Raw genomic sequence first — 26,834 nt, forward strand, 5'->3', positions numbered from 1 at the left:
CACATACATATGGTACACATTATGTTTTTTTTTGTATTATGCATTTTGTTTTTTAATTCATCTGGTAAATAATTCCCTTCTGGCTCATGAATTGATCTCATCTGATCCCAATTTAGGTTCAGCAAACAATTCAGCTGTTAAAGTGACAAAACCACCAGTGAGTATTTTACCACCTTATGCACTTAATCAATGACTGTAAAATCTCAGATTGCAGTTTGCAGATGTGCCACAGTGGTACTGGCTTTTACATGAAGACCAAGCTATTTAAAAGAGCTGACACATTGCCATATTTGATTATTTCCACTGTTACCACTAATTCTAATTGCAATTCCATTAAAATTAAGAATTTTCAGGGATTACTTCTTAATACTCCCTGCATTATCCTCTCCGACAACCTTAAATGACCTTTGGTGACACATTACCATCACAACTCTAAATGGGAATTACATTTCAGACCTATAATAATAAATGTGAAAATAAAAAACAATGACCCAAAGAAGACTTTTTTTTTTTACAATGTAATTAACATAAACAAATATGATATGTATTTTCGTCAACTACTTTGGTATGTAAATGGCATTAAGGCATTTATATTCTTCAAGGATACTCGAGGCGAACAGATCAGTAATGTTGACATCAATATTCCCATATGGAAATATGTATAGCTGGCATAAACATTTTGAAATCGTTTCATACAGTAGTGTGATGGCATGTATGACATAAGACAAGATATCGCATCATAAACATGCACACTAATTCTTTTTTGTTATATACATTTCAAATTACAATATGCATTACCCTGTTATGTCACACTTGCCACAGGTTTTTGTTCTGTTTTCAGTATGAATTTGAATTTCAATATGGATGCAATATACATAGAGCCACAGAGGGATGAACATATCACTGCTCACGTGTCTAAGGTAAAAAAAAAAAAAACACTGGGATGAGTTTGGAGACAGGCAGGTTTGTCTCAACACTCAGATGAAGGTGGATCTGAACGTGGAGAGGACCATAGTGAAAACCAGCGAAAGACCAAGGGAGCAGGAACATGGAGCTCTGGAGCCCCTGGCTCCCATGCCTGAAAGAAAACAGCCATGTTATAGATATTTAAGAATGAGAAAATTCAACATTTTCAGAGGAAAAAAAAAACCTGCACCCCTGTATCTATCTCCTCAATTTTATGACAGCATGTCGTAAATCAAAGAGCAATGCTGCATACAAAGTGCTCACCGTATCTTCATTATTAATGGCTTTCAACAGGAAAGGCCATTAAAGAATTCTGAAATGATAAGCATTATATTGCCAGGGAAAGCAGATCTCTTTAGAGTAGGACTGAAACACATTTCAATTCTGAACAGCAGAGGGGAGCGCGTGGTCCCATTTCCTATGCTGCATTGCTGTGCAGTCAACAAGGAATAATAACCCCGTGGCAGAGATGGATTGCATTGCACATGAATTTCTAAAAAGATCGGATTTCTTGCACCCAAAAGAAGTCCATTACACACGGTCAGCAAGGGATGCAACAAGGTCAAAATAAATGTGCTATTAGGATGATTGAGTCATCATTATAACCTTATCAATTCTCACAGGAGAAAAACAGTAAAAAGAGGGGCGAGCTTACTTAATTTGTGAATATGGATAGGTTCACTGCCTGTGCCCTCCCCTCCATCGCTTAAGGCCTTGACTTGAATGAGATAGTCATCGTTGGCAGAGAGGGTCAGTTCTGCTGTTGTTTTATTGGTTGTGATTGTATTCACGTCATTGTACCGCTGTCTTCTGTACGACACCTTTAGGAGAAAACAAAACACATAATGATTTCAGTCCGGGAAAATATTTTTGGATATGCCTCATTGGTGGAAAATTATTGAATGCCACTAATGAGAATGATAAAATTGATAGATACGGTTGCATCTTAACAAGGGAGCTTAGCTGGTGTGAGCTGTTGCTATGCTTGATTTGCTATAGTGATTTAAAGATTAGGAGACACACTAATTGCAATATGCAGCCATGTGTTTGACAGAGACCCATGAGGATCTGACCCATAGCAACAGAACAGTCTCAGCTATCTGCTCTTAGGACTGCTGATGGTCCTGAAATTGCATTTTACTTTTGGACATTATACACACAGAAACATACACATCAGAGGATATGAAAGCCTTTGTATTGCTGAAGGTGTACATCTAGCATTTGGATATTATAGACATCTACATTTTATCTCTCTAAATATAGATTTACAACCCCCAAAATGCCAAACATCAGAATTCTTACAATGAAGGTGAATGAAAGGTACACGAAAGCATCAATTATTGTTTCCTTCACAAAATGTACTATATTGTGTGGTGGAGAAAGAGCTACCTGGCACTTACTTGATACCCGGTGACCTCTGACTCTGTCTCCAAGGCTGTCACAGGGTCCCAATGAAGGGTGAGCTGGGAGCCAATCAGAGTCCACTCTATGTTCATGGGGGGCTGCCCCGGGGCTGTGAGGGAAAGAACCCCAAAAGCACATCACTTCACAGCTCTCATGCCTCATCACTCTTACCCACTATACCAGATTCAATCCACTAGGGCCTCAGCCTATTTTCCCTTCCATTGCCCCCCTGGTCTTCTTTGTGTAAATCAGGTTATCCTTGAGTCAAATTCAGGTCAGTAGCTATGTGATGCATCATCAGTTACTAACAGGATGGACAGCTGATATATACAATCTGCAGGTGCCTGTCACTTGACAAATGAAACGTAATTTCTTGGAATCCCCCTCAAACCCCTTGATGACTTTGAAATTGATAATGTACAATAAGAGAAGCCATTAAAATCCATTCCAGTGACTTTGTTTGATAGGGTGCATGTGCTTACTGTTAAAAACAGTCGATGTAGCTACAAGCTATAATTGTGACCTGATTATGACTGTATCTTGTTGCAAGAGACTCACGTGGCTTTTTGGTGGTGGCGTTGACAGTCAGAGACTGTGGGCCTGTTCCAGCGGTGTTAAAAGCACTCACGGATAAGTAATACTGACTGTTTCCTTTCAGGCCACTGACATTAAGAGAGGTGTAATTTCCAGATATTCTCACTTTCCCCACTGTTTCGGGCTTGGTGTCATCTTCCCAATACACCACCTGTTTACCAGGGTGAGAAAACAGAGTTACAGTGACTTTTGAGAAGGGATTGCACATATAGGCAGTTTAGTAGTGCATACATTTGGTAAGGTATCATCTTTTAACCACTAATTTTAATCTTGGCTTTAAAAAGAGTGGCATTTGTGTGATGTTTGTTCAGGAGAAAAATTCCAGAAAAAATCCTCCCTGACCATGCTCTTTCCAAGATGTAATATATCACATTACCTTCACTCTTTTGGATGGATGTGCTGTGTTTGAATCTTTGGCATTGGGAAATTTACAGTGTGATGATGAGAAGGAAGGAATTCAAAGGAAGTAAAACATTAATGAATGAGAATGCTTACTTTGATTATTGTGGCTACACTAAGATCGAGATGGGGATGTACACTCAGTCCCCTCTAGACTGAGTCAGCCTCTGATGCAGACTCTTAAAAATGCAACGCAAATGCACACTGCTCTAGTCAAGTAAAACTTGCACATAGTGCACCACAAGATTTTTAGGATATCTGTGCTTTCAGATAGTAAATGTGTTCCAAATGTATTCAAATGCCTGTGTTAAAGATGTAAAGTTTCAATTAAGATTGATCTCTGAGCAATTGAGAATTATTTAATGTGATGAATTAAATAATCAGATATTAGTTTAGAGGCAAATTTAATATTCATGCTTTGGTATCTAGTGATATAATTTTCAAGTTTATAAATAATGAGCCATAAAATGCGTGGTGCACGTTCATGGAAATAAGCTCTATATTCAAGGATTTTTGCGGTAGAGATATGCTAATATGTTAGATAAGATTTTCCTCTCATGGCAACAGTTTCAAAGTAGGATGACTTAAAGGCCATTCAGATATCTAACAGCTTTGAAAATAGGAGTCTGAAATGAAGATATGCCCTGTTATAGGACATTAAATCTGTTCATAATGTTTTCCTTTAAAATTTGATACAGACAATATTTTCCTACTTGCATGTTTGGCTGACACAACACAAAGGAGATATGTCAAAATTTTGTTCTAACAGGCCTACCTAAAAACGAAGTCTGTTGCTGTATCCCTACACAGAATACAGATAATTAGTTTTTTTCCCTTTTTTAAATGCCCTTCCAAAGTCCTGTGTAGTGACATAATAGCACTATTCTTTCAAGACAATATTACCAGTGCCATGGCAACAGTGCAGTTTTGTGCCGAGGGGCAGAGGTGACAGAAATTGAAAGAGCACTGGGTGAAAATGCAAGGCGCTCTTTGCATTCTTAAGAGGAATGAGAAAGATGCTTTTATTGGCATTGAGATGCTGTGGCAGGGGGGGAAAGTCATTTAAAGCCAAAGCATCTAAACGCCTATTTTTCAATGAAATGTTTCTAGGGGCACTTGTGATAAAAAAAAGAAAAGAAAAAAACCACAATGTGCATTTTGTATACTGGGAAACAAAGTAATTGCACTTCTAGCTTAACGCTGAAAGAAGTCCTTTCAGAAATTAATTTCCATTTTAAATAGGCAGTGTACCTCATATCCAAGGACCCTTTCAGGAATGGGAGGCAGGGCTGCCCAGATTACTTCAATTTGCGATGCAGAAATACTTCTGGCCACAACTCTCTCAGGCGCAGCGCTTGGCACTAAACGAAAAGAGGTTGGGTGAGAATTCTGCTGTTTTATTAGATATCATTACCGAGAAAAAAAACAGGAATCAGATAAAGGCGCAGCAAATTAAATTAACATTGTACCTCACTGACAGTTTTGTAATTGCCAAAATTTCCTTCAATGCAAGACCATGACAACTAATAACGAGCTGACTCCCACACTTCATCGAAAATAAAACTCTTAAATAACATCTTCATCGTAACTATTCAAAGCCATGCTCTAGCATAAAAGGATCAGTTGCCCCACGCTGCCTTGTGGGTCCCTTACCCTCCTCTGCTGAAAACACAGTGGCTATTGTGCTGAAGGGCCCTTCTCCTTTGTTATTGTAAGCTCCGACCTTAACGTCGAAAGGAGAGAACGGTGGGATGCTGTCATTTCGAAAAACATAGCGGGCCACTCCGGGGGTTGATATGACAGCACGCGTCCAGGTGACTGCGCCCAGGGGACGGAAGGCAATGATGTACCCGAAGCCCTCGCCGTTCTGAAGCTCCTCTGGCACCGGCTGGGAGCAAAACACAAAACTATAGTGATATTAAAACGCATAGAGACAAAGACACAGACTCAGCTAGACTTTGTCTTCAAACTCATGCTTCAGAGGGTACCTGCGTGGACCAAAATTCAGAGTGTTCTTGCGAACAGGGCAGAGATCTGTTCCTGCTAGTTTGGCCCAAGTTAGTGGCTGGAGCACACTTCAGTGAAACGCGCCATCTATTTTTGAGCTCAGCCATACTTGCAGGAGGTAATGGGGCCCCAAGGGCTGCCTGGAGATGAGCTGGCTTCAGCTGAGATCATAAAAACGCCCCACACGATTCTGCGCAATTAAGCAAATCCATTAACCAGCTACGAAGAGAACTGTAAAATCTGACAGATGACTTACCTCCCATGTTATTACTAATTCTGATTTGGTGCCACCCCCGCCTCCGACATCCGTGGGAGCTGTATCAGGGACTGCACGGCAAAACCCAGAGGATCAAAATTATAATGCACTTAACAGCAATGAAGCACCAGGTCTGCCTGTCACCCATGCTCGTCCCTTATGACAGCTTAACACATTTACTTAAGCTGCTGTTTTCCATGCGAGGAGAAACACACTCCCTTTAAATAGTAAAAAAAAAAACAAATCTTTGAAAGGTCTCTTGTCAGATAATATTGCCCCACATGATAATGAAATGTCAACATGATTTTTTCAGAGCCTGGGCTGTTAAGATTTCATTGTGCAGATTATCATCCAACAACCACTGTACTCCTTGACAACTGCTTGTGAAGCACATTGTTACAGGACACTGAGTTTGAAGAGCACTCATGTGCATCCAAAGATCTATTTGTAAATGGTTCATGATATCAAATCTGTCAAATGTGCAAGTGTATTGAATGGAGTTTAATACAAGAGGTCTTTGTGAGTATGTATGTGTGACAGACACTAAGAGACATATTGAAAGTCTTGGAAAAAGCAAGGCTTTGAGACAGAATGAGGGAGAGGTAGAGAAGGGAGTAGACAAAGAAAGAGAGAGAAAGGAGGCGATTGGTTTAGGGGACAGTGAGGAAGAGAGAGGGAGAATGGTGTGGAAGACAGTGATTGAGAGAGATGGCGATAGAGACAGACAAGGAGAAAGGTGATTACTTAGGGACAGAGACAGAGAGAGGCAAAGACTCACCAGCATCCTCAGTCCTGGTCTTAATGGAGGCAGGGCTGGGTTCTCCCATGCCTACGCTATTTCTGGCCACCACACGGAACTCATACTCCACCCAGGCATTCAGATCCACCACAGTTGCTGTCAGTGTGTTGCCATCTATTGCCTCAGGAACTATTCATGGAAAGTGCAGAGAAAGTGCTCATTGGTGGTGACTGTATGTATATGTCTACCAGTAAATTACAATGATAACTTCTGGACTCAGATATTTTTCACTGCTGGCTTTAATAGGCATGGATATACCTGGAGTGTTACTGAAATAAACACCATACACATATAAGAAAGAAGGGACTACTTTCCATTTGCTTGATTAAAAATTTGTTCTCTAAAAGGTATTGGCTGTGCAATTGAACACACCAAGTGTTTCTCACTGCTCCCTAAGGTTTGACAATACCTGTATCGACTGCCTGCCAGCCCACAGTGAAGGGAGTCCTCGCCTGAATGATGTAGCCAGTGATGGGGCTGCCATTATCTCTGCCAGGACTCCAGGATAGCTGAGCAGTGCTGTCTGTGATCTCCTCCACTGCTACGCTGTCCGGAGGGCCTGGAGGACCTGACTCAATCAGACAATTAGCAGAGTTAGCGTCCACATCACCCTCCCAACCCCCCTCCCCCGGCCCTCGCACCCCACACACGCACGCACACACATACCTATTCCCCAACTTCTTTTAGTGGTTCACTTGCTATATCAGTACCATCAGTTTGCTTATAATTGAATCTCACTTTGCTATCCTTTTGGGGGAAAAGGATTTCTAATTCCAAAGGTTTAAAGTATGAGTCAGTGCACGTATTAAACGAAGGTCACAGACTGCAGATCTCTATATATCGTTACAAAACTGTCAGATACCAGTGAGTGACTGACAGACAGACAGAGAGTGTTTGTGTGGTGTGTATGTGTGTGCTTCTGTGTGAAAGAGAAAGAGCAAGAGAGAGAGAGTTTATTCTGTTTTTCTCCACAGAAAGTTCATTGCTTTTAAATAGTGCTACACTTTGCTCCACTACTGTACAATCAAGTAACTTCTTGTTGTGTTTATGTGAATATGAGCCAATTAATGACACTTCCTGTGATGCACATTATCTCATACAGTGCCTTCTCTGAGCACTGGGAACCTAATGTGTATGAATACCAATTCACACCACTAGAGAATAATAAAAATGATGGAATGCAATGCACAAAGAGAAAATGACATTCTGCCATTTCAAAGCTGTGTTGTTACATCAAGAGATCAACAAAATAGATATTGCATTAATTACTTCATAATACAATAACCTCTACCATGAAAGTATTAATATCAATACTGAAGGCTTTAGGATTGATGTTCCATATTTGCATTGCTAAGATAAAGCCTCTCATTTATTTAAATGCTCTTATATAATTTAGCATCTACAGGAGTGTATGTTTTGAACTTTACAGTATTCATCTTGCTCATTATCTTCTTCCAACAGATGCATTCTGCTTTAGCCTCTCCTCCACACATTTAGCTCTAGTTTAATTGAAAGGTATTCATCAATCTTAAACTTGTTAACATGATTTGATAAGAGCCTTTGATAAGCAGCTTTGATAATGTGGGCCCATTAACACTTACAAATTAATCATACAATTCAGGCTCCAATTTCACATTCATTTCATTATGTTCATCGATTGTGATTTCCTCACTGGGCTTGGAGGAAATTTTGCCAGAGTGCCAAGTTAAACATAATCAGCCATCACTGCAAAACTGGATTAAAAAGTTTCTCTGAGCCAATAGTACAACTAGGCAAAAGATGATGTTGAATTTCATGTGATTCATATCAGAGGACTTTTGATAACTTTTTCTTTTAATTACAAATACAACTCAGTTTTACCCAGCATGCCTTCAGTATGAGTTGTTATGAACTTTAGCTGAGAACGCTATTTTCTTGCATGTGTAAACACAAAAGAAAACCTTAGTTTTAGCTATATAGTGCCAAATTTCATTAAAGGAACCCTTACAGTTCTTGGTTTGTTCTCTTACCTTTAACAATCAAGATTGCAGCAGCTGACAAGCTTTCCACATCTGTATCCACAATGCAGACATACTTTCCACCGTGATTCAGCTGGATGTTTCTAATCATCAGATCCCCTGCTATATTCTACAGAACAAAAGAAATAGGCACAAATGTGAAGGGAATCCAGTGTCTAAACAAGCAGTAATTGGTGATTAGCAATGTAACAGCAAGAGAAATACTGACTGCACAAAAGAAGGCAATGGATTGAGAGTTTTATAATGTAGTTTTAGAGTAGTTTTGAAAATTTGAAAACTAAAATAACCATAAGCCATTTTGATTATTGTCGCAAAATTAAGTGACCACTGAATGCAAGGTGTGAAAAATAATGATAAGGAGTAAAACTTATCATGTAAATGACTATTAAAGCTGAAAATCTGATCATAATTGTCTGTGAAAATATAATGGGCTTAATCGCTAAATTTAGCATTCAGATATTCAACCTTGAGGGAGTTGTGGAGGGGGCTGGGGGTGGAGGTTACACTGGAACAACATAGTTCTCAGATGCATGGAACTACCATGCATATCTGCACCCCGTCAAACACCAGCATTAAACAAACAGCCCTACTGGCTATCTTTCAAGCCCTGCAGCTCTCCTCCTCTCTAGCAATGCACAGGAACCAACAAAACAAACACACACTGGCTAATTGGTGAGATGATGCTAATTAATCCCTAATTACATAAACAGGGAAGGAAATGCAGCCAGACTAACACAGTAATAATATTGTTCTAAATAAAATGTAACATGTAATAAAGCCATGGGGGAAGGGAAAAAACAGGAGGCATGAAATGTGCTAAAGCACATAATGTTCATTTTCATATGTAAGGCAAGAGCTCAGAATAGTTTTCTGCTACTTTTAGGAAGGACAGATTTACAGAGGAGTGGAACACCATCAATAGATGTGCTGATCTCACAATAAAAGATGATAGATTGAAAGGGATGCGACAGCAAGAACAGAAGGCAAATTACGTGCTAAAAATGATCAAAGCCTCTACATCTTTGCCATCTAAATAACCAAGTAAGATGAATTAACAGGGAGCTGTTTTTTTCATGTGCATGCCATTTTAACACCAATCCAATAGTTTTGCAACCCATTTTCACCTCTGAGAAAATGTGTGACAATCTTTTTGACACATTCTGTCACAGCCAAATACAACCTTGAGGATTATTTCGAAATAGAATGCTGGTCTGGAAATGATTCACCCAAGAGGTATCCAGGTTAGCGACACTGAAATCATGCCAGATTCCATCAACCTCTGTGTGTCTATGGGTAATGGGCATGGTTCAAACATGCAACACCTGTGCAAAAATGCCTGGGGATTGTTAACAATCTCAGCAAGTGACAAAGCAAAGCAATATCTATACGGCTGAAGGCTGCTTTCTGTTTGGCAAATCACAAGATCCAGCCATACCTCCTCCCCAAAGAGGCTCCAAACCTGCAGTGAGTGGTAAATTATCAGTTTATTCCTTCCCTTGGCAGTAAAATAACTATGAGGCAGATCTTGTTTAATTATGTTAATTAATTCATCAGAAGCAGTTAAGAAGAGATGGTTATCTGTTTGAGTTGGAGGCTCAAAAAAAATCTGTGAAAACAGAATCTCATTATGCATGCGTGCATGTCACTTTCAGATGAAGTTGTGTGTGCGTGTGTGTGTTTGTGTTATTTTTTTTTTTTTTGGGGGGGGGGGGGTAGCTGCATATTTCACATCTTTTGATCCACTTTTTATTGTGCTGCATTATACTAATTACTATGTGTATTTTGAATGTGTTCCTTACAATGCTCTCTTTTCTAAGACAGAACACTTCAGCAGGGCACAATCCATTCTGGGAACCCTGGTTTCAATTATCTGACAAATAAAACACATTATACTGAGCTTTAAAAAGGCACTAAAACCAATGCGAGGAGACAGCCCTGGAACAATTGATTTTTTTCTCTTTTAAAATGAATATATCTTCAACAAAGAATATCTTATCATTATTTCAGGTCGTGTAGGTTAGAAAGGAATATTTCAAATACGCTGAGTTTGTCCGTCTGTCTTGTTAATGCGATCTGACTCATTATAAAGTTGTCTAAGCACCAGAAACACAGTGCTGTGTGGGTGTGGGAGTGGTGGTGGGAAGGGGTGTGGGGAAATAATGAGGATGTTTCCTCAAAGAGACAAAGTTAAATAAAATAATACCTATAAGATATACAGTACTGATGCTTCAAAACTGTATCTTACTCACCACCATGTAAGTATAGTAGGCATGGTTTTGCACCTGTTTATGCTATTTTTGTGCTGCTTTAGCTATTTGATATTGAGATTATTTCATATTTGATAGAATGACCCATACAATGAATTACATGAATGAATTACATTCCACTTCTTACGGTTTGTACTGGTGAAGGTCTTATAATTATTACAATATTTGTCATACTTTATGGCCATCACCCAAACAACAGCAGAAGTTCACCAAACCTACTCATTTGTAGTAGTTTTTAACCATCAAAATTAATTTTCAGGGTAATATTTTATTCTGTGATCTATTCAGTAATTAAACACAACTAGCTATTGCAACACTTTATTTAATAACATGGTACAGGAACTGTGTACAGAAATGCTACCCCCTTTATACAGAGTCAGATTCCTGACACTGTGTTTCAATTCATTTTCATATTGATGTCAAGTCGAATTTACTGCAATTACACATTCTCTCTACAGTGAGCCATAGCCAATTATCAGCTGAATATCTCTTTGTATAGTATGTGACATTACTCCATAAGAAACAAGTTTGAACACTCAAAAGGTCAACAAAACAAAAAACAAAACTGACTGGCAGAGAATAGAGTATTGTCTTTCATGGCAGCAATCACAAGCAAAAACAAGACAGGAGAATGCTAGAGGGATAAGTGGCATTGCTTACTTCATATAAGACAAGCCAAGCATTAACCATAATGGCATGAACACTCATTTTTGTTCTGGCTTTCAGTTAACGCACCCATTTGCTCACAATGTGAAGATGTTAATCAGGGTAACCCACCCTGAAGAGGCATCTGTGAGGTGAAGTGCAGAGTCTTGTGTGTGTCACTTTTCAGATGACAAATAAAGGAATGTCATATGGAGTGCATACAAAAGTCTGCCATTGAAACCCTGCAGTTCAAATACAAACACTGCCATGGAGGTGCTACACATTATAAATAAAACACAAGGACAATAAAGGGTACTTTAATCTCAAACCTGGATGCCTAGTCCTAAAAAAAAGTTTTATATTGAAACATAAATATTTCTAGTCAAAGTTTCTGATTGCTTTTATTGAAACACACAGCACAGCAGCGCTTAAATGTTGTCTCTTCCTTTTCACAAAGGAAAATATGTCGCTATTCTGTATTTGTACTCTAAAAAGCTCAGAAAATAAATACAAGCTATAACCCTTCTGTAAAAGAGTTAAAATCTACCCAAAATGTTTAAGATTGATGAGGTAACAGCACTAGACTGTATGAGCAGTATTTTTCTGAATTATACAAAAAAAATCTATGGTTCGCAATACTGACATCAGAGTTGGGGTCAGTTCCATTTCAATTCAGTCAATTAAGCAAAGAACTGAAATTCAATTCATTAACTGAAAATTCTTTATAGAAAGCAATGGACAATTTTCAATTAGTGAATTTCAGATAATTTCCTGAAATGACTGAACTAAAATTGAATTGACCCCAATGCTGGTGAACATCGAACTTGATGGAACCCAAGCTATGGCCGCATACAGGAAAAGCTATAATCACAGTGGAAGGATTTTCCCATTCAAAATGCATACAATGCTTAGCTGAACCACTTTACAACACAGAACAGAATTTCTTTGGTGTTTATCAACAAGAGCTTGTCATTAATGGTTGCCCAGTTGCAAATCAGTTTAGGCAACCATTTCATGTTTCCCGGTTGGAAACCAAAGAATGTGTTAAAAAAAAAAAACAAAAAAAAAACTCAAAACTATTTTTTATTTCCAATAAAACAGTTTCTCCTGCCATTTCCCTGCAATGGTAGCCTGCCTTACAATATCATCTCTCACCATTGCAGGAAGTCTGACAGTAAAATATTAGCCTATCTCTTCCTATTCTCCTTGAAACCCACCAATATATAGGCTATGTTTATTTGGAAAAAAAAAAAAAAAACAAAAAACAAAACTGCAGCATTCATAAGACCTTATGAATCCCATGTGAAATATTCTTCTTATAACTGCTTCATCTAGTGAGTTTTTAATTCATAGTACCGCTGCCAGTCAAAACATGAACACAGTGATTGGAGTAGCCAACAACAATCTCTGATCCGCCTGGCTCTGTGCTGTGTATAACTCTTGACTCACACATACACTTCAATGAGACATCACCCTGCTGACAAACTTGTAGTTCTTAGTCTTGCCCTCAAGGAAACAAAAGTCCTTGCCAACTACACATTTTATTTTTTTCTGTATTTTTTTCAAACCATATCAAATCAATTTAATTAGCAGAGTAGGCTACCATGTCATATGCTTTGAGTTGGTGGCTTTGAGGTTGCATTGCATCCTCAACTCAACTGAACTATTAGCAGCAGCTAGTAAGTAAGCAAGAAAGCTAGTAAATGTGCCTATACTTTGCTGAATCCTAAGAGAAGTGGAAGGGAGTTATGTAGCCTAGTATATCAGCCCACACTGTGACGAGGCAAACTTATTTTATTTAGCTCACAACCCTGCTCTTATCTACATTACTACCTTCTTTATCTACTTTACATTCAACTTGGTTCATGCATTGCTGATTTTTGAGAAACACATGCGCATATTGAAGAGATTATTTACTGTCACATTATATATCCCCTAGGGAAAGCACTACATGCATATTATTATTTTTTTTTTCCCAATCCTGTAGGCCAGCGTTTCCCAAACCTCTCCTGGAGGACCACTTGTCCTGCACATTTTAGATCTCTCCCTGCTCCAACACAGCTGATTCAAATGATCAACTCATTATGAACTCCTGAAGCTGCTTAACAACAAACTGATCATTTAAACAGCTGTGTTGGAGCAGGGAGTGATCTAAAACATGCAGGACAAGTGGTCCTCCAGGAGAGGTTTGGGAAACACTGCTGTAGGCTATTATCTGAGATATAGCCCCCAAACAGTCCAGATACGATTGGATATAATTATTTTATAGTTTAGTTGTTACTAGCCAAAAGAAAGTGTGGATGAACTTATATTGCAATAAAAAAATTACAGCTGAACTTGAATGTCTAGCTGAAACAAATTCAAGTGAGCATTCTTTTGTCAGCAATTTACTGTTGTAGGGGACTGGGACTATTTTTTTGGCAACCATGTTGTGCATTTGGGCAACCAAAAACTGAGGCAGGCAACCATATTTCAAAGCATCAAGCCCTGTTAACTCATGAATCCTGTCCCTGATAGGTTTGTAGTTTTCCAATTTCGATTACATTGACTGTAGTTGCTGTGAATGGAATTGCAAATAATTTCATGAGGGAAGTACTCACAATGCAGTTCATTTCAGTCTATATAAATTTTTCAGATTTTTCTAAAAAGTTTCAATTGACCCAAATACTTTTTTGCAACCTGACTGCAAAATTTCATGTCTTCTCTCAAATGACTGAATTAATGAATGAATACTATTTGACTGGATTACCGCTTTCTTTATTTTGAGTCTGGGGAGGTCAAGTGAGTGGGCAGGCACAGTGAAATTTTATGAGACCAGTTTCCCTGGTTAAGTTCACAGTTTCATTACTAAGCACATGCTTACTGTTAATGTAGTTATAGTACATAAATCACTTTTAACAACCATTCATAACATAAGACAACATAACACTGACAGGGAAATCATAATGGATTCCTACCACCATACCTGCAACATGGGGGTACGAACGTTCTCTGGCATCAACTCAATTTTTTAAGAATTAGCTCTGTGCAACCCTCCCCACCCCTGCCCACCACCCAATTTCCACCACCCTGTATTTCATATGCCTGCCACCATTTAAGATGTATGACTGAGGATTTTAAAGAAGAGTTTAAGTTCTAACAGCCACAGGCGAAAGAGAGTCCACTGTAGCACAGATGTCAAAATAGTAAATTGTGAATTAGTCACACTTTAACATTAAAATTATAATAAGACTAAGTAAAATAAAATTTGACAATATGGATAAACTGTCCACTGCATCCCAGCACAGTGCCGGGCTGATTCCAAAGAATTGCTGTGAACTCTTCCAGTGCTCCATACTAATTATACATAACTCACTGTAACACAGCTTTCAGTAACAAATGAAAGACAGTGGACATTATACGTTGTGGACATTGGCTTTAGACCTTTTTAAATTTGATTTTACATTTTAGTCTACTTCTCAGATTTGACCCTTTTAGAATGTTTAGTTTAGCCTTACTCTGCATTAGTTATATTTTAGTGTGGAGTCCATTTCAAAAACTTATAGGTCTTGTACACTGTTGCTCATTTGGGAAACCATCTCAATCATGTAATTCCATTCACCAATGGAAACATTTATTCTACTTTTTTGTGTGTGGCTATTGAAGGGGAGCGGGAAGCTGCATCAAAAAATCTGAGCCATTAAAGTGGGGAAGGGCTCTTCATATGAAAGTGATGGTGCAGTCCTGAAAGCATGACAAAAACCGTCTAATCCACGATTTAAATAGTTGACGTGTGATTTATAATAAATATGTTATATCCTGAATCATTTTAATGACAGATCTGAAAGACACAGAGAACACCCGCACAAAGTCAGCATGGCAGTTAGCGGCTCTACATTTGGATGACTCACCCCTCCCACTCTCTCAAAATGATCACTGTCCCTATGGAAGTCGATGAGCTGTCCGTTGAAAGCCCAGGAGAAGGAGACGTCGAGGGCCGGGTCACAGGCGATCTGGCAGGGCAGCACGATGCTCTCCCCCACAATGATCTCCATGTTGGTTGGGCCTTGGATGATCCTCGTGGGTTCTGCTCAACCAGTGTAAACAAAGGCTCCATCATGAAGCATTTTCAACTGAAGAGTACGCACAACATTATGGCAATAGGAATGCAATCTAAACTGTATTTTTCTTTTTTTTGACATGATTGATGTGATTACAGGCACACTACCTAATAACATCCAGAGCACGAAGAAAAGTATTAACATTTTTGACACTGTAACCACAAGGGCAAAGCCCAGCAATACATCTTCCTCATTCTCAGGCGTTATAGGAGTGTAATCATTTGTTTTCATGTTGAACTTATTTTGACTTTGCACCTGTTATATTACTAAGAATAAGCACCAACATGTTCTTTTCTGTCTTAAAGAAATGCTTAAAATATACATATATCACACAAACTCAACACAGTCCCTGCTGTGGTTCCAGTAAAATGAATGCAGTGAGGTGTACAAGGTTTGTAAAAGAAAGGTCAGGATAATTATATTAGATTGAAGGGTTCAGCTGCTGGTGCATAACAAAAAAGTTAATGAGAAAAACATGGTAGGTGACACCATATGCACGTGTTCCACAACGAGGTCCTTTTCTCAAATTATGTTCCAATGTCCTTAAACAATGGCTTTGGTTTATTACATTATAATCTAATACATCTAATATAAGTTTTTTATATTTTATTAAAGTATTTTATATTAGATGTATTTTTTTTAGATGTAGATGTTTTTGTGCTTAGCTGAAATCTGCTTTAGTGGCCCTCAAACAGATGGAGCAGTGAAAATACACAGAATTACTTTTAACTGCAACCAGCTCAGCACTCTGTACATTTGCCCTATGGGGTTTCTGGTAACAACTGCACAGAGCACCACTAGGATTTAAGCTCTGTACCACAGTCTATGAGAATTCTTCCCTGTAAAATGAATGTTATCTTCTTTATGTTTGTAGGGACATTGCTACTACTTAAAAACTGAGACAGGATAAGAACACAGTTTCGAAGGTGTATTTCCTGCTCTCAAGTGATAGTTGCCAGTAACTTTGTAGTGAGCTCTCTGTCTTGTGACCACTCACTGACAATCATTATTTCTTGACTTCAACCTGACTTGGATTCACTAGCCAGCCAGAAAGCTAATGTCGTTATGTTATGAGTATCATGAATACTGGCATGTCTATGAGGTGTTATTATGCATGATGCGAATGATATTTCATGTTATGTGTTTCATGTGTTTCAATAAAACATGTCAAATTCATTCCCTTCTTACTTTATAGAGTGAAGTACCTAACCTCAGCCATTTATGGATTTTTTCATAAAAATGACATGGCACCCAATACACAGTGATATTAACATGATCTGTGAAATCTATGGTATATCAGTGAATATTGTCACAAATGGTCAGTTTTATATTTGTATTTATATTCACTTTTAGATTAAAATAACATGTTATATTACACAGTTTATACTTAAATCATTTTTAAAAGTTATTTAGCAACATACATTCAGATAGGATAAAAGGTGTCAACCAGATTTTAAAAAAATCTATTTACTGCATTTATTTGTTTTCAACTGTAATTCCAGCATGAACTCGTTTCTTTTGAATTATGAAGAGATGAAACATACACTGTACTTTAGTCTTTGTGTAACCTAGAAACCACTGGGCTATCCAGGACTCTCCCTCCACCAGCACTGCTGGTGGCATTTATAAACAGGACACCTGGGCAGAGTAGAAATCATCTTCAGGTGTGAAGGTGCTTGTTTCTGAGAATGCCCTGTCCCAGGTCCCAAAGCCTCCAGATGAGTAAAATGTACCTTATTCCTTGGTTTGTTCAGTTTTACTCATATCTTACTTAAACAAAAAGGAAAAAAAACAACTGTACAAACAGCATACAAATTAAGTCAAATCTTAAATGATTTTAATTGATTCTTGTGAAAGGTTCATACTTTGGTAGGGCTGAGGTATCAGATCTGCAGTATGATACTACTATTGCTAATAATATTACTGACGCTATCAATAAACTATCAAAAATTGGACTGAAATGAGATCTTTATCCTGAAAGTAGACATGGGTAAGAACACTTAGTGTCACTCTGAGCCCCCTCCATCTCCCTTCTTCTTACATGTCAGTAGTTAGTGGAAAACGGGTCAAACTGTTGTGGCTGACAGTATACAAATACTTGTAAAATACACCTTTGACTAGCTGAATATATGCAGGCAGCATCAGGAATTATTAAACTCAAAGGTTATAAATAGCTGCACAACCCGACTGGAAGGCACTTGAAAGAATTTTCTCAAAATAAATTTCAAAGAGAGAGAAACAACTGTGAAAACTAATTTTTGAAATATGGGAGAGATGGGGTATATCCTATGGGCATATTCAATTTGCTGATATTCATATGCTGATTTCAAGACCATAAGGTGAGCTAACAGGGTAAAACCACTTATTTCAAAACAAACTATTCTGCTGAAAGCAATGAAACTAGTAAAGCACCAGATATGATTGTTAGAGGAGGTTTACCAGGATTGTCACACACACAGACACATAATAAGAATAATATAATAATAATATATATTATTATTATATTAATAATATATAATATTATAATAATAATAATAAAAAGAAAAAGAAGAAGAAGAAGAGGAAACATGGCTAAAACTATATGCTAGGCAGAACATTTTATTGAGTTTTTGGGAAATGGCCTCCTGGATAAGGGAATGGCGTGTTGTAATGTTACCTGTGATTAGCAGTCTTCCAGTTGTGCTTGCAGTCCCAAACTGGTTCCGGGCTACACAGGTATAGCTCCCCCCATCCTTCCTGGTCACATTGGTGATTCTCAGTGTTCCATCAGGAAGGAGATCAATCCTGAGGCAGAAAACTAGGCTTGTACTAATTCGTAATTCTGATCCATATAGTAGAAGTGGTAGTAATTATAATAATAATTAGATGAAGAAGAAGAAATGGGAAATGTCCTCTTGGATAAGGGCATGGCTTGTTGTAATGTGGCTTCTGCAGATTTGCTTTTTCACTAAGGGCTGGCTTAGAAAATAGTGTGCCACAGAGAGGAGATTAAGAAACAGTATGTTGTCAGATTGAAGGAAGGTAGGAACATGTTGCCAATGTGCTTGAAAGCTTATCTCACCTCAGCCAATTGGAAACATAAGATCACTGTGTAAGACTTTCAGCCATAGGACATGGCTGTATCTTACAATGGTGACAACCTCATTCTGGTTCTATATTACTATACCAACCCATCAATCTAAATCTGAACATGCTTCAAAGCAGGCTGATTCAAACCTTGACATTCTGTATAAATAAAACCTTTGGATCCACCTAACAGATGACCAAATGACCATTCTCAAACTATATTTTATGTGTACAACAACTTGTTTCAGATTCAGTGACAATAATCATCTCTTCAAAACCTTCAGTCAATATCTGGCTTCAGTCCCATAATACAAATTTAATGAGTTAAAGTGGGAACCCGTTAACTCATAAATCCAGATTCAATTTGCTTATCTATACATACCTTTTAGTAACCTTTAGAGATCATAGGAAATCTTAACTTTTAAATCAATTAACACTACAAACTGCTGCTCTGCTATTAACACTTTTTATTAACTGATTTTACTTTGTGGTGAAAATGATGTTTTCCTTGACACAGCCTGTATCTGAAATTACTATCATTATATGGTTGGCCTACAGGGTTACATCCTTGGCCCGTTTTCTTGGTTTTATTCCTACTATGTGCTCCCACTGGTTGATAGAATCCACTTCCTGAGATATGTAGATGAGTCACAATGGTATTACCAATGTGATCAAGTTTTTAATTATATTTAATGATATGTCTTGCCATCACAATATATTCTTTCGCTGCTTAGATAATATAGGAATTATGGTTTTCAGTTCCACCTGTAGAACTGGATTACATGGCCTTAAAATTTAAGGCAGAGACGGGAAGTCTGTCAGATTGCTACTTTACCCTACTATCCTATCTATCCTAACTATTTATGAAACATACCAAATAAGCAATGCCATTTTCCCTTCTTGCTCTTCCTATAGTTGTAGGTAATGTTACTGTAAGTACCCAACTACTATTGTAGGTTTAGGTACGTGTTATTGAGTATATCTACAACTAACAATAATTTCCATTAGTGTAATTTCCAAATCTAGGCTGATATCATGGTCTAACAGACATTTTAATAAAGTCTAAGAGCCTCTTGAAGGTCCTTGCTTTCCTTTCAAAAGACATATAGAATCTAATTCCCAATCCTATCTCAGCAACCAATGTACCAGAGGAAACAATAAATTGAAAAAGTAAAGGGACAAGATCTAACTTTCTTTTCAAAGTTTCTGAGCCCCTTAAGAGGAGACATAAATACAGTTTTATACTGAAATTGGTTTGAATTAAACCACAGTACATTTAGATTTTCTCAGATGTCTAGCTTTAACCTCTCCTTCTTAAGAGCAGTACTGTGCAGCACAGCAGTGCTTCATGGTAGTAGTCCTTCCATGGTAATTTCATTTTCATTTTCATCTGCCTCCCTTTCATTCCTCCCACCATTGACCGTCCCCATGTCTTTCATTTTTACTGTATTATTACTAATTCAACAGTCTCCCCTCCTACTTCTGACGAAAAAGCCTATCTTCATCAATGTCTGTGGGTCTATATATATATATATATATATATATATATATATATATATATATATATATATATATATATAGACGTTTGGTACTGTTCTGAGTTTTTTTTTTTTTTTTTTTTTATGAGTCACCTTTCGTTTCTGCGTACAATCTCCTGGCCTTTCTTCCAAAGGCTAATTGCTTGAGGTGATGCTTGCGGCTTGCACTCAAGGGTGACTTCACTTCCTGAGCGCGCCTTTAGTAAGGACCTTAGTGGATTCTTCGAAAAACTAGGTGGTGAAGCTGTGGATACAAAAAAAAGTTAGGTTAAGTCAAACTCACGGGGGGGCAGTACTATGCGGTAACTAACTCTCCTTGCTTCTGGCTACAAACGAATCACTTAAGGGGGTCATTACAGAACAAAGAAAAAAGCTGTCTTCCTCCTCAACCCTGCTCTCCCCTGTGTGGACTATGACAATATTAGGAGTGAGGGAAAAAAAAAATACTATCTTAAATGCTTTATCGATTTACAGCACTCACTTTTTATCAACTATCGTTTGTGAGAGTTTTCTCCTCACTGTAAAAACAAGAACAAAAAGGGTCCAATCATTGCTCAGAGAACGCTCCATTTATGATCTTGATAGAATGCATTTTGGATTGCATCATCAGACACATGCCTCAAGATCATCCAATAATCAATATGTTATTTACATGAACAAGTTTTTTTTTGATGGTATAATATGATGCAATTTCAAGTAACAACATCAGTGTAATGAAACAGCTGAACATAAAATGACAATAACATTTTTATTTTCTGCCACTACAGCATTCACTGTGCTTCAGAATAAAGATGTTTCTGTGCATCATTGTGTGTTTTGGGGGATGGGGGTGTTGATCGTTTAGAGAACAATCAAAGACGTGGTGGAGTTGAGATGTATAGGAATGGGAAAAAGCAATCTCACCTAACACCATTAGCTCAGCACTGGAATATATAATGCCATGCTTGTTCTCAGCCACACATTGATACATCCCAGCATCTGACAGGTTTAAAGCTGATATTGAGAGAGCTCCATTTTCGATTTGCACTCGACCCTGTAAGTCAATGAGAAACAGGCATCTGCATTGGCATCTCTGGAGCAGTGCATCAAAGTGTGCAGGCACAAATGTAATCACTTGTGTGTAGAAAGGAAGAGAGGACTAATCGAGATTATCATCAAACCGTTTTGTGGGGCAAGTAGCTGGGATCGGCGTGAATGAGGGGACTGGAAAAGAAATGCTGACCTGCAGCTTCAATGACCAGAAAAAGCGATGTTGACTCTACCAATGGCAGACTAATAAGCAATTTATTTCCCACAGCAATCCAGTCGGAAAAGCAGCCCAGACAGGGCTGGATTTTCTGATGATGTGTTATGAGGCACGTCAAAATTTTAACCCCATCGGCTCTCATCTTGGTAAGCTGAGCACTGCGGAACATGAGTGGATACTGATTTGATCTGTCCTTGGGATTGGGCATTCAGGTCTGATTCATCAGTCCACAGTGGGGGGGGGGGGGGGGGGGGCACTCCTCTGGACAGCTTCCTTTACCTCTGTGAGCAAGACCTCCCCATTCTTCATCCAGCTGTATGAAGGTTTTGGTTTCCCATTGGCTTTGCACTCCCAGAAAAGGCTCTCCTCTATTGACAGGGCTGTGTTTCTCATAGTCTGGGTCCAATGGGGTTTTGCTACAAAGATAAAAAAGGTGACCTTTTTTTATTTGTTTCCTCTCCAGGTAATTCAGAGTGTGTATAGCATGCATACTGTTACATAGCATGCAAACTCAATAGAGGCACTAGTATCGTAAAAGCATGGTACCCCAAAGTGCACTTATCCTGCTGTGCAATTTGTTTACTGTGCTTTGGACTATTATTCTGTTTGAAAGGCAGCATCAAACTAGAATCCAGGGCCAATTTAAAAGCCAGAGGGAAAGTGCTCTCTCTTGGTTCCAGGGCAGATTTATCAGCCAGTTACCAGTCACCAGTCTTATTACAATTCAGATCAGTTTTTTGACAAAAAGTACAATAATAGCTCTCGCCTCTTCCCCTTTCAGGGTAACATCGCTTTGTTTAGAGCTGCTTTCATAGGAAGTAATTTAGCATCATTGTCACTTATTATGCATGCAGAATGCACTTCATGGCAGTATGCTGTCAACTTCAATTACAAAAACTGTTTTTCCAGTCATGTGATCATGACTACTGAAGAAAGGCAGCAGCCACTGCAAAGAATATTGATTGCAAACGAGTGTGAGTGTATATATATATGTATAAAACAAAGACACTGTATAAATGTATAAAGACACTCACAGCCACAGCTCTCTCTCTCTCTCTCTCTCTCTCTCTCTCTCTCTCTCTCTCTCTCTTTCTTACACACACACACACACACACACACTAGCCAAAATCATAATATGGTATGGTGACTTCCCATAAATTGTCTAGGAAAAGTTAATATATTGTGACCAGGGTGATATCACAGAGCAATCACTGAAATAACACTAAGGATACTGATATTTCCTATGATATATCAACTGTCATGCCTAGTAAATAAACAACTCCAGTCCTTGGATTGATAGTATTCTCTTATCTTGTCAGTGGAAACATTCCTCTTTTTTCCTTCACCAAAAGGCAGCAAGATGCACCTACCATGGAAGGCAAGACGACCACGTGCGGTGTTCTTGCCCCTGCTGTTCTCTGCTGTGCACTCGTAAGTCCCTGTGTCTTCCTGTTGAAAACTAGGGATTTCCAGGACAGCGTTGGATTTCCTCATTTTGACTTTTCCCGGAAATGGAACGCTGTTTGTTCTTTTCCAGGTTATTTGCGGGACTGGGCTACAAAAGTTAGACAAATGAAAGGATCGTGAGGATGCAGTATTGGCAGACTCTTCACAGTGCCTGGTTCTCACTCTGTAATACTGAACTTAAAGACACCCCACTGAATGATACCACTGCGTGCCAAGACATGGCCTGCTTACTCCGCAACCCTCTAGTTCCTCTGAAAAGTACAATCATCTAAATGACTGAGCAATTTGAGCTTGAAATTGATCTTTTTGAAGATCTAACAAATTATGTTGCAATTTCCAATTGAGTGGTGAGAAATCATTATACTTAGATCAAGGGAAGTTCATTAAAATGCCTCTACACAGCTAATTTCCAAAACTTAAATACAACATAACAAAGTGTACTCCCTCAGAAGAAACAAGGGCAACCTAGAGTGCAGTAGGTTGCTCCTGACGCACTCAATGGCCGTCTGTCAGCTCAATGATTCAAACCAGCTCCTTGAACTGGGGGAAGTCATTATTGATTGAAAACATTGTGTACACAATCCAACTTACTTTCCCAGAGCGAAGCACTCCAGTTTAACAACCGACCCTTTCGCAGCTGGAACAGTGTCTGGGAAGTGAACTTCTATTTTAGGCTCATATTCGCCCATTGCTCCTGCAACAGCGTAACAATGCAGAAACGGCTTTTTGCATCAATAATGAAAAAACTTACATGCCGTATGCCTTAGAAAACAAGCCAAACAAAAACAAAAGCCAAAAAACACACAAAGCACTTCTCTGGAGTGTAAAATACATTTCTTTTTTTTTAACTGCAGTCATTGAAGGAAAAAAAAAGAAGGGAATATCCACAAATAATTTACAATACACATCCTGGGTAAGGGAAGAGAGTGTGAGATTCTTCTCATGTGGAGATCTGGCCTCTTTTTATATAGAAGGTTAATATTTAATGCCAGTTGTGGGCAGTTTTTAAAGTCTCTGAGAGTCAGCTTGTCTCACATTTAAAAAAAGAAAAAAAAAAGCTTACAAGAACACTGACACAGAGAATTCCTCAAAGTACAATCCGTTGCGAATTTAGAATCTCAGAAATGTAAAGCCAGAAAACCATATCACTGTAATTATGGAATGTGCCCATGTCAGCAGGGCTTTTGGGCACAGCGAGGAGATATCGTCCAAGAACACTGGACTCCCCTGAGGTCAGGGCTGAAGACAAGCTTACCGTCTGTCCTCAGAACTAGAGGAGTGGGGGAGCTCAGGACTTTTTCCTTTGTGATGGTGTTGATCACCACGCAGGTGTAGTTGCCCACATCCGAGGGCTCCACTTTAGCGATGTATAGATTCCCCGTTTCCTGAGACACAAAGCGGCGACTGTCTTGTTGGACAAAATACGGGTATTCGTTGAAGACCCACGCAAAAGTAAGTTCTAGGATGAAAAGAACACAGCTGGTTACTCCTGTATTCAAAATGTGGAATTCAACATGCAAATGAATAAATTCTGGTTGGTCAATGAAACATGAGATATCACAAAGATAAAGTTTGGAGAAATAACAACAAATATATGTACATAATAAACAGCTGTTATTTCAACCACGTTGTAAGTAATGTCTTCATGTCTCTGGCTGTCTCCCCTCATTTATGCGACTTTGTGCATTTTCCTTGGGGAGGCAATGCTTTGCAAAAATAACAGATAATTGTGCACAAGAAAAAAACACCAGAGGAAATGAGCAGGAATTCAGCTGGATTTCAGTGCCTCACTGGCGTTCACAAACGCCACGTGGACCCAATGACACATGCTCTACCCAGCGTCCCCAGATGACTGGAGATGTTGGTTTTTTATGTTTTTTGTTGTGCTCATATTCATGCCCCCGTTCCCCTCTCTGACGCCCGGCTCAAGAGGAGTGCCATGCTGCGATGCGGCACCGTGTCATCCCGTTCACGTCCAGGAGGAGCGAGGAATCATGGGAGCAGCTCATTCCCGCACAGCCAGGCTTGTTGGGAGCCACAAGGTGTGCGACGTGATTGTCACTCACTCCTGTCCCCGGACTGCATGCCTCGTAACCTCAGTCAGGATTACAATCCTGGCAGTCCTTGCAGTGCCAAAACCAATTCATACTGACCAACCAATTTAAACTGATGTGATTGAAGCTGCTGTAATAAGCGAAGACAGCTTATATAAAGCCAAGAACACCAAACATGGGTGCAATTAGAAGAAAAAAAAAAAAAAACAGACCTAATCCTCTTTTTATTTCTTGAAATATAATAGCTTTATGTAACAGAAATAATTACACACTTGTAACTGCTATAATAGAAAACATAAAGACATCAACATGTGTATAAAAGGACACCTCTTACCTGAACAACTAAGAGTAAACAACTATGACCTTACATGTATATATCACTGCTTCTTTCTGTGACATTATCTGGAACATATTTAGTCTTATTGTTATTATGAGGTGCATGATAGCCAGTGTGACTTTGGTATCTGAATTAAGTGTCTTTTCAAACACTTTAAGCAACTGAGGCAGAAATGCCCTCAAAGGGGTGCCCTTTGGAATGTGTAATTCAAGCGTGATGGTTGAAATAAGTTCAAGGTTAGGCAGGGCAATCAGACTTCAGTATTTCCTAATGCTGTGCCGGGGTCTGATCCCGTCAGTCCAATGCAACATAACAATACATACTAATGCAATGGCGAGAAAGGCATGAGAATTAAAGAAAAAAACTGCATAAAAGGATCCAGTTTGTGAGTGGGAGGCTGACACATTGTGTTTCGCACTTGCGTCTGTGATGTGATTCAAACCCATTATCACATTTACCATCAGCATAATCTCATCCTGAGCACATTCTACACTATGAAAAAGACTCTTCAAAAAGGATCAACCAGTCTCAAAACTCTGCCACCTTAGGCAGCTGATACTGTGATCCACAGCTCCTTTGCAAGTCAAATGCGTGAAAGATGTTCATACTTCTTGGATTGTGTCAAAAGTGTGCCTGCACCACCTGGAAACAAATCTGTGCAGATTTACTGATCTCTGAGTTAACTGGACTGGCTCATGTCACACGCTGTGTCTGCTCTCAGCCTATCCAGATAACATAGACATGGATGTGTGGTTTTGTTCCTGGGTAACAGACACTCTGAGAACATGCTTTGATTCCTGATTACCAGGTGTGCCTCGAGAGGGCTGGGGGAGGGGGAAGAAAACAAACTGTTTTAAAGAGAAGGAGCAGCACATATAATTGCAATTTTTCAGTGGAAATCTCTACTAAATATATGCAGTAGCATCAATGTGGCCCTGTTAATGACACTTCCATGTAAATAAATGGTAAATACATTCTGACATCTAAATTAAAGAGGGTAAATTCAGCACACATTTTGTGTTTGGACAGTCTGGGTAAATATATGGTTAGATACAAACTGGCTGTATATAATCACATGTTGTCAAATGTTGGCAGTCCCTTTGTCCACACCTTTTTATTTTATTTAATTATTTTAATAATTTTATTTTACTTTATTTTGTCTGAAAAAGCACTCTGCTGAATTTGCATTGCATTTTGATCAGGTCAGGACTACAATCAGAAGAAAACATATCATATATCATATATCATACATCATATATCATATATAATATATCATATGTCATATCATATCACATCATGTCATGTCAGATGTCAACACTGAAGTTGAATTAAACGGGTCCAAAAAATAGCAGCACAAAGAAATAAACAAAATGACACCCTCGTACATTATCAGTATCCAGACAGTCAAAACATTTCCACATCGCTTTCCACATCATCCCCTTTGTTGGAATGTCTGCATATTGTTAAGGGTTATCAGGGACATTTTTCAGCCCTCAAAAACAACTCCCTTGATTTTGGTACATCTCATAACATTTGACTGAGTCATTTGTTAACTGTCTTACCTCCAGAATGCATAGGTGGTCCACATAACAAAACGACCCCTTGCCCCTCTCGAACTGAGACAGCACTCCTCGTTTGGGTTTTGAAATTCTCTATGTCTACAACAAGAAA

General features: G+C 38.7%; 1 protein-coding gene across 1 annotated transcript in view; it reads right to left on the reverse strand.

The window, feature by feature from the left end:
• Positions 1-671: 671 nt before the first annotated feature.
• Positions 672-26,834, reverse strand: part of cntn3b (contactin 3b) — a 61,237-nt gene continuing 35,074 nt past the window's right edge. The window contains exons 5-23 of the mRNA XM_036530763.1: positions 26,726-26,821; positions 24,028-24,231; positions 23,364-23,466; positions 22,676-22,860; positions 21,585-21,721; positions 20,963-21,092; positions 20,153-20,303; positions 18,112-18,239; positions 15,246-15,421; positions 8,435-8,552; positions 6,835-6,993; positions 6,405-6,554; positions 5,627-5,697; positions 5,017-5,251; positions 4,615-4,724; positions 2,929-3,115; positions 2,367-2,479; positions 1,622-1,787; positions 672-1,078 (exon numbers count right to left, since the gene is read on the reverse strand). Of these exons, the coding sequence (XP_036386656.1) occupies positions 978-1,078; positions 1,622-1,787; positions 2,367-2,479; positions 2,929-3,115; positions 4,615-4,724; positions 5,017-5,251; positions 5,627-5,697; positions 6,405-6,554; positions 6,835-6,993; positions 8,435-8,552; positions 15,246-15,421; positions 18,112-18,239; positions 20,153-20,303; positions 20,963-21,092; positions 21,585-21,721; positions 22,676-22,860; positions 23,364-23,466; positions 24,028-24,231; positions 26,726-26,821 (2,720 nt within the window). The 3' untranslated portion in view covers positions 672-977. The remainder of the gene's footprint in view (positions 1,079-1,621; positions 1,788-2,366; positions 2,480-2,928; positions 3,116-4,614; positions 4,725-5,016; positions 5,252-5,626; positions 5,698-6,404; positions 6,555-6,834; positions 6,994-8,434; positions 8,553-15,245; positions 15,422-18,111; positions 18,240-20,152; positions 20,304-20,962; positions 21,093-21,584; positions 21,722-22,675; positions 22,861-23,363; positions 23,467-24,027; positions 24,232-26,725; positions 26,822-26,834) is intronic.

Source organism: Megalops cyprinoides, chromosome 6, assembly GCF_013368585.1.
Source record: "Megalops cyprinoides isolate fMegCyp1 chromosome 6, fMegCyp1.pri, whole genome shotgun sequence".
Taxonomy (NCBI): Eukaryota; Metazoa; Chordata; class Actinopteri; order Elopiformes; family Megalopidae; genus Megalops; species Megalops cyprinoides.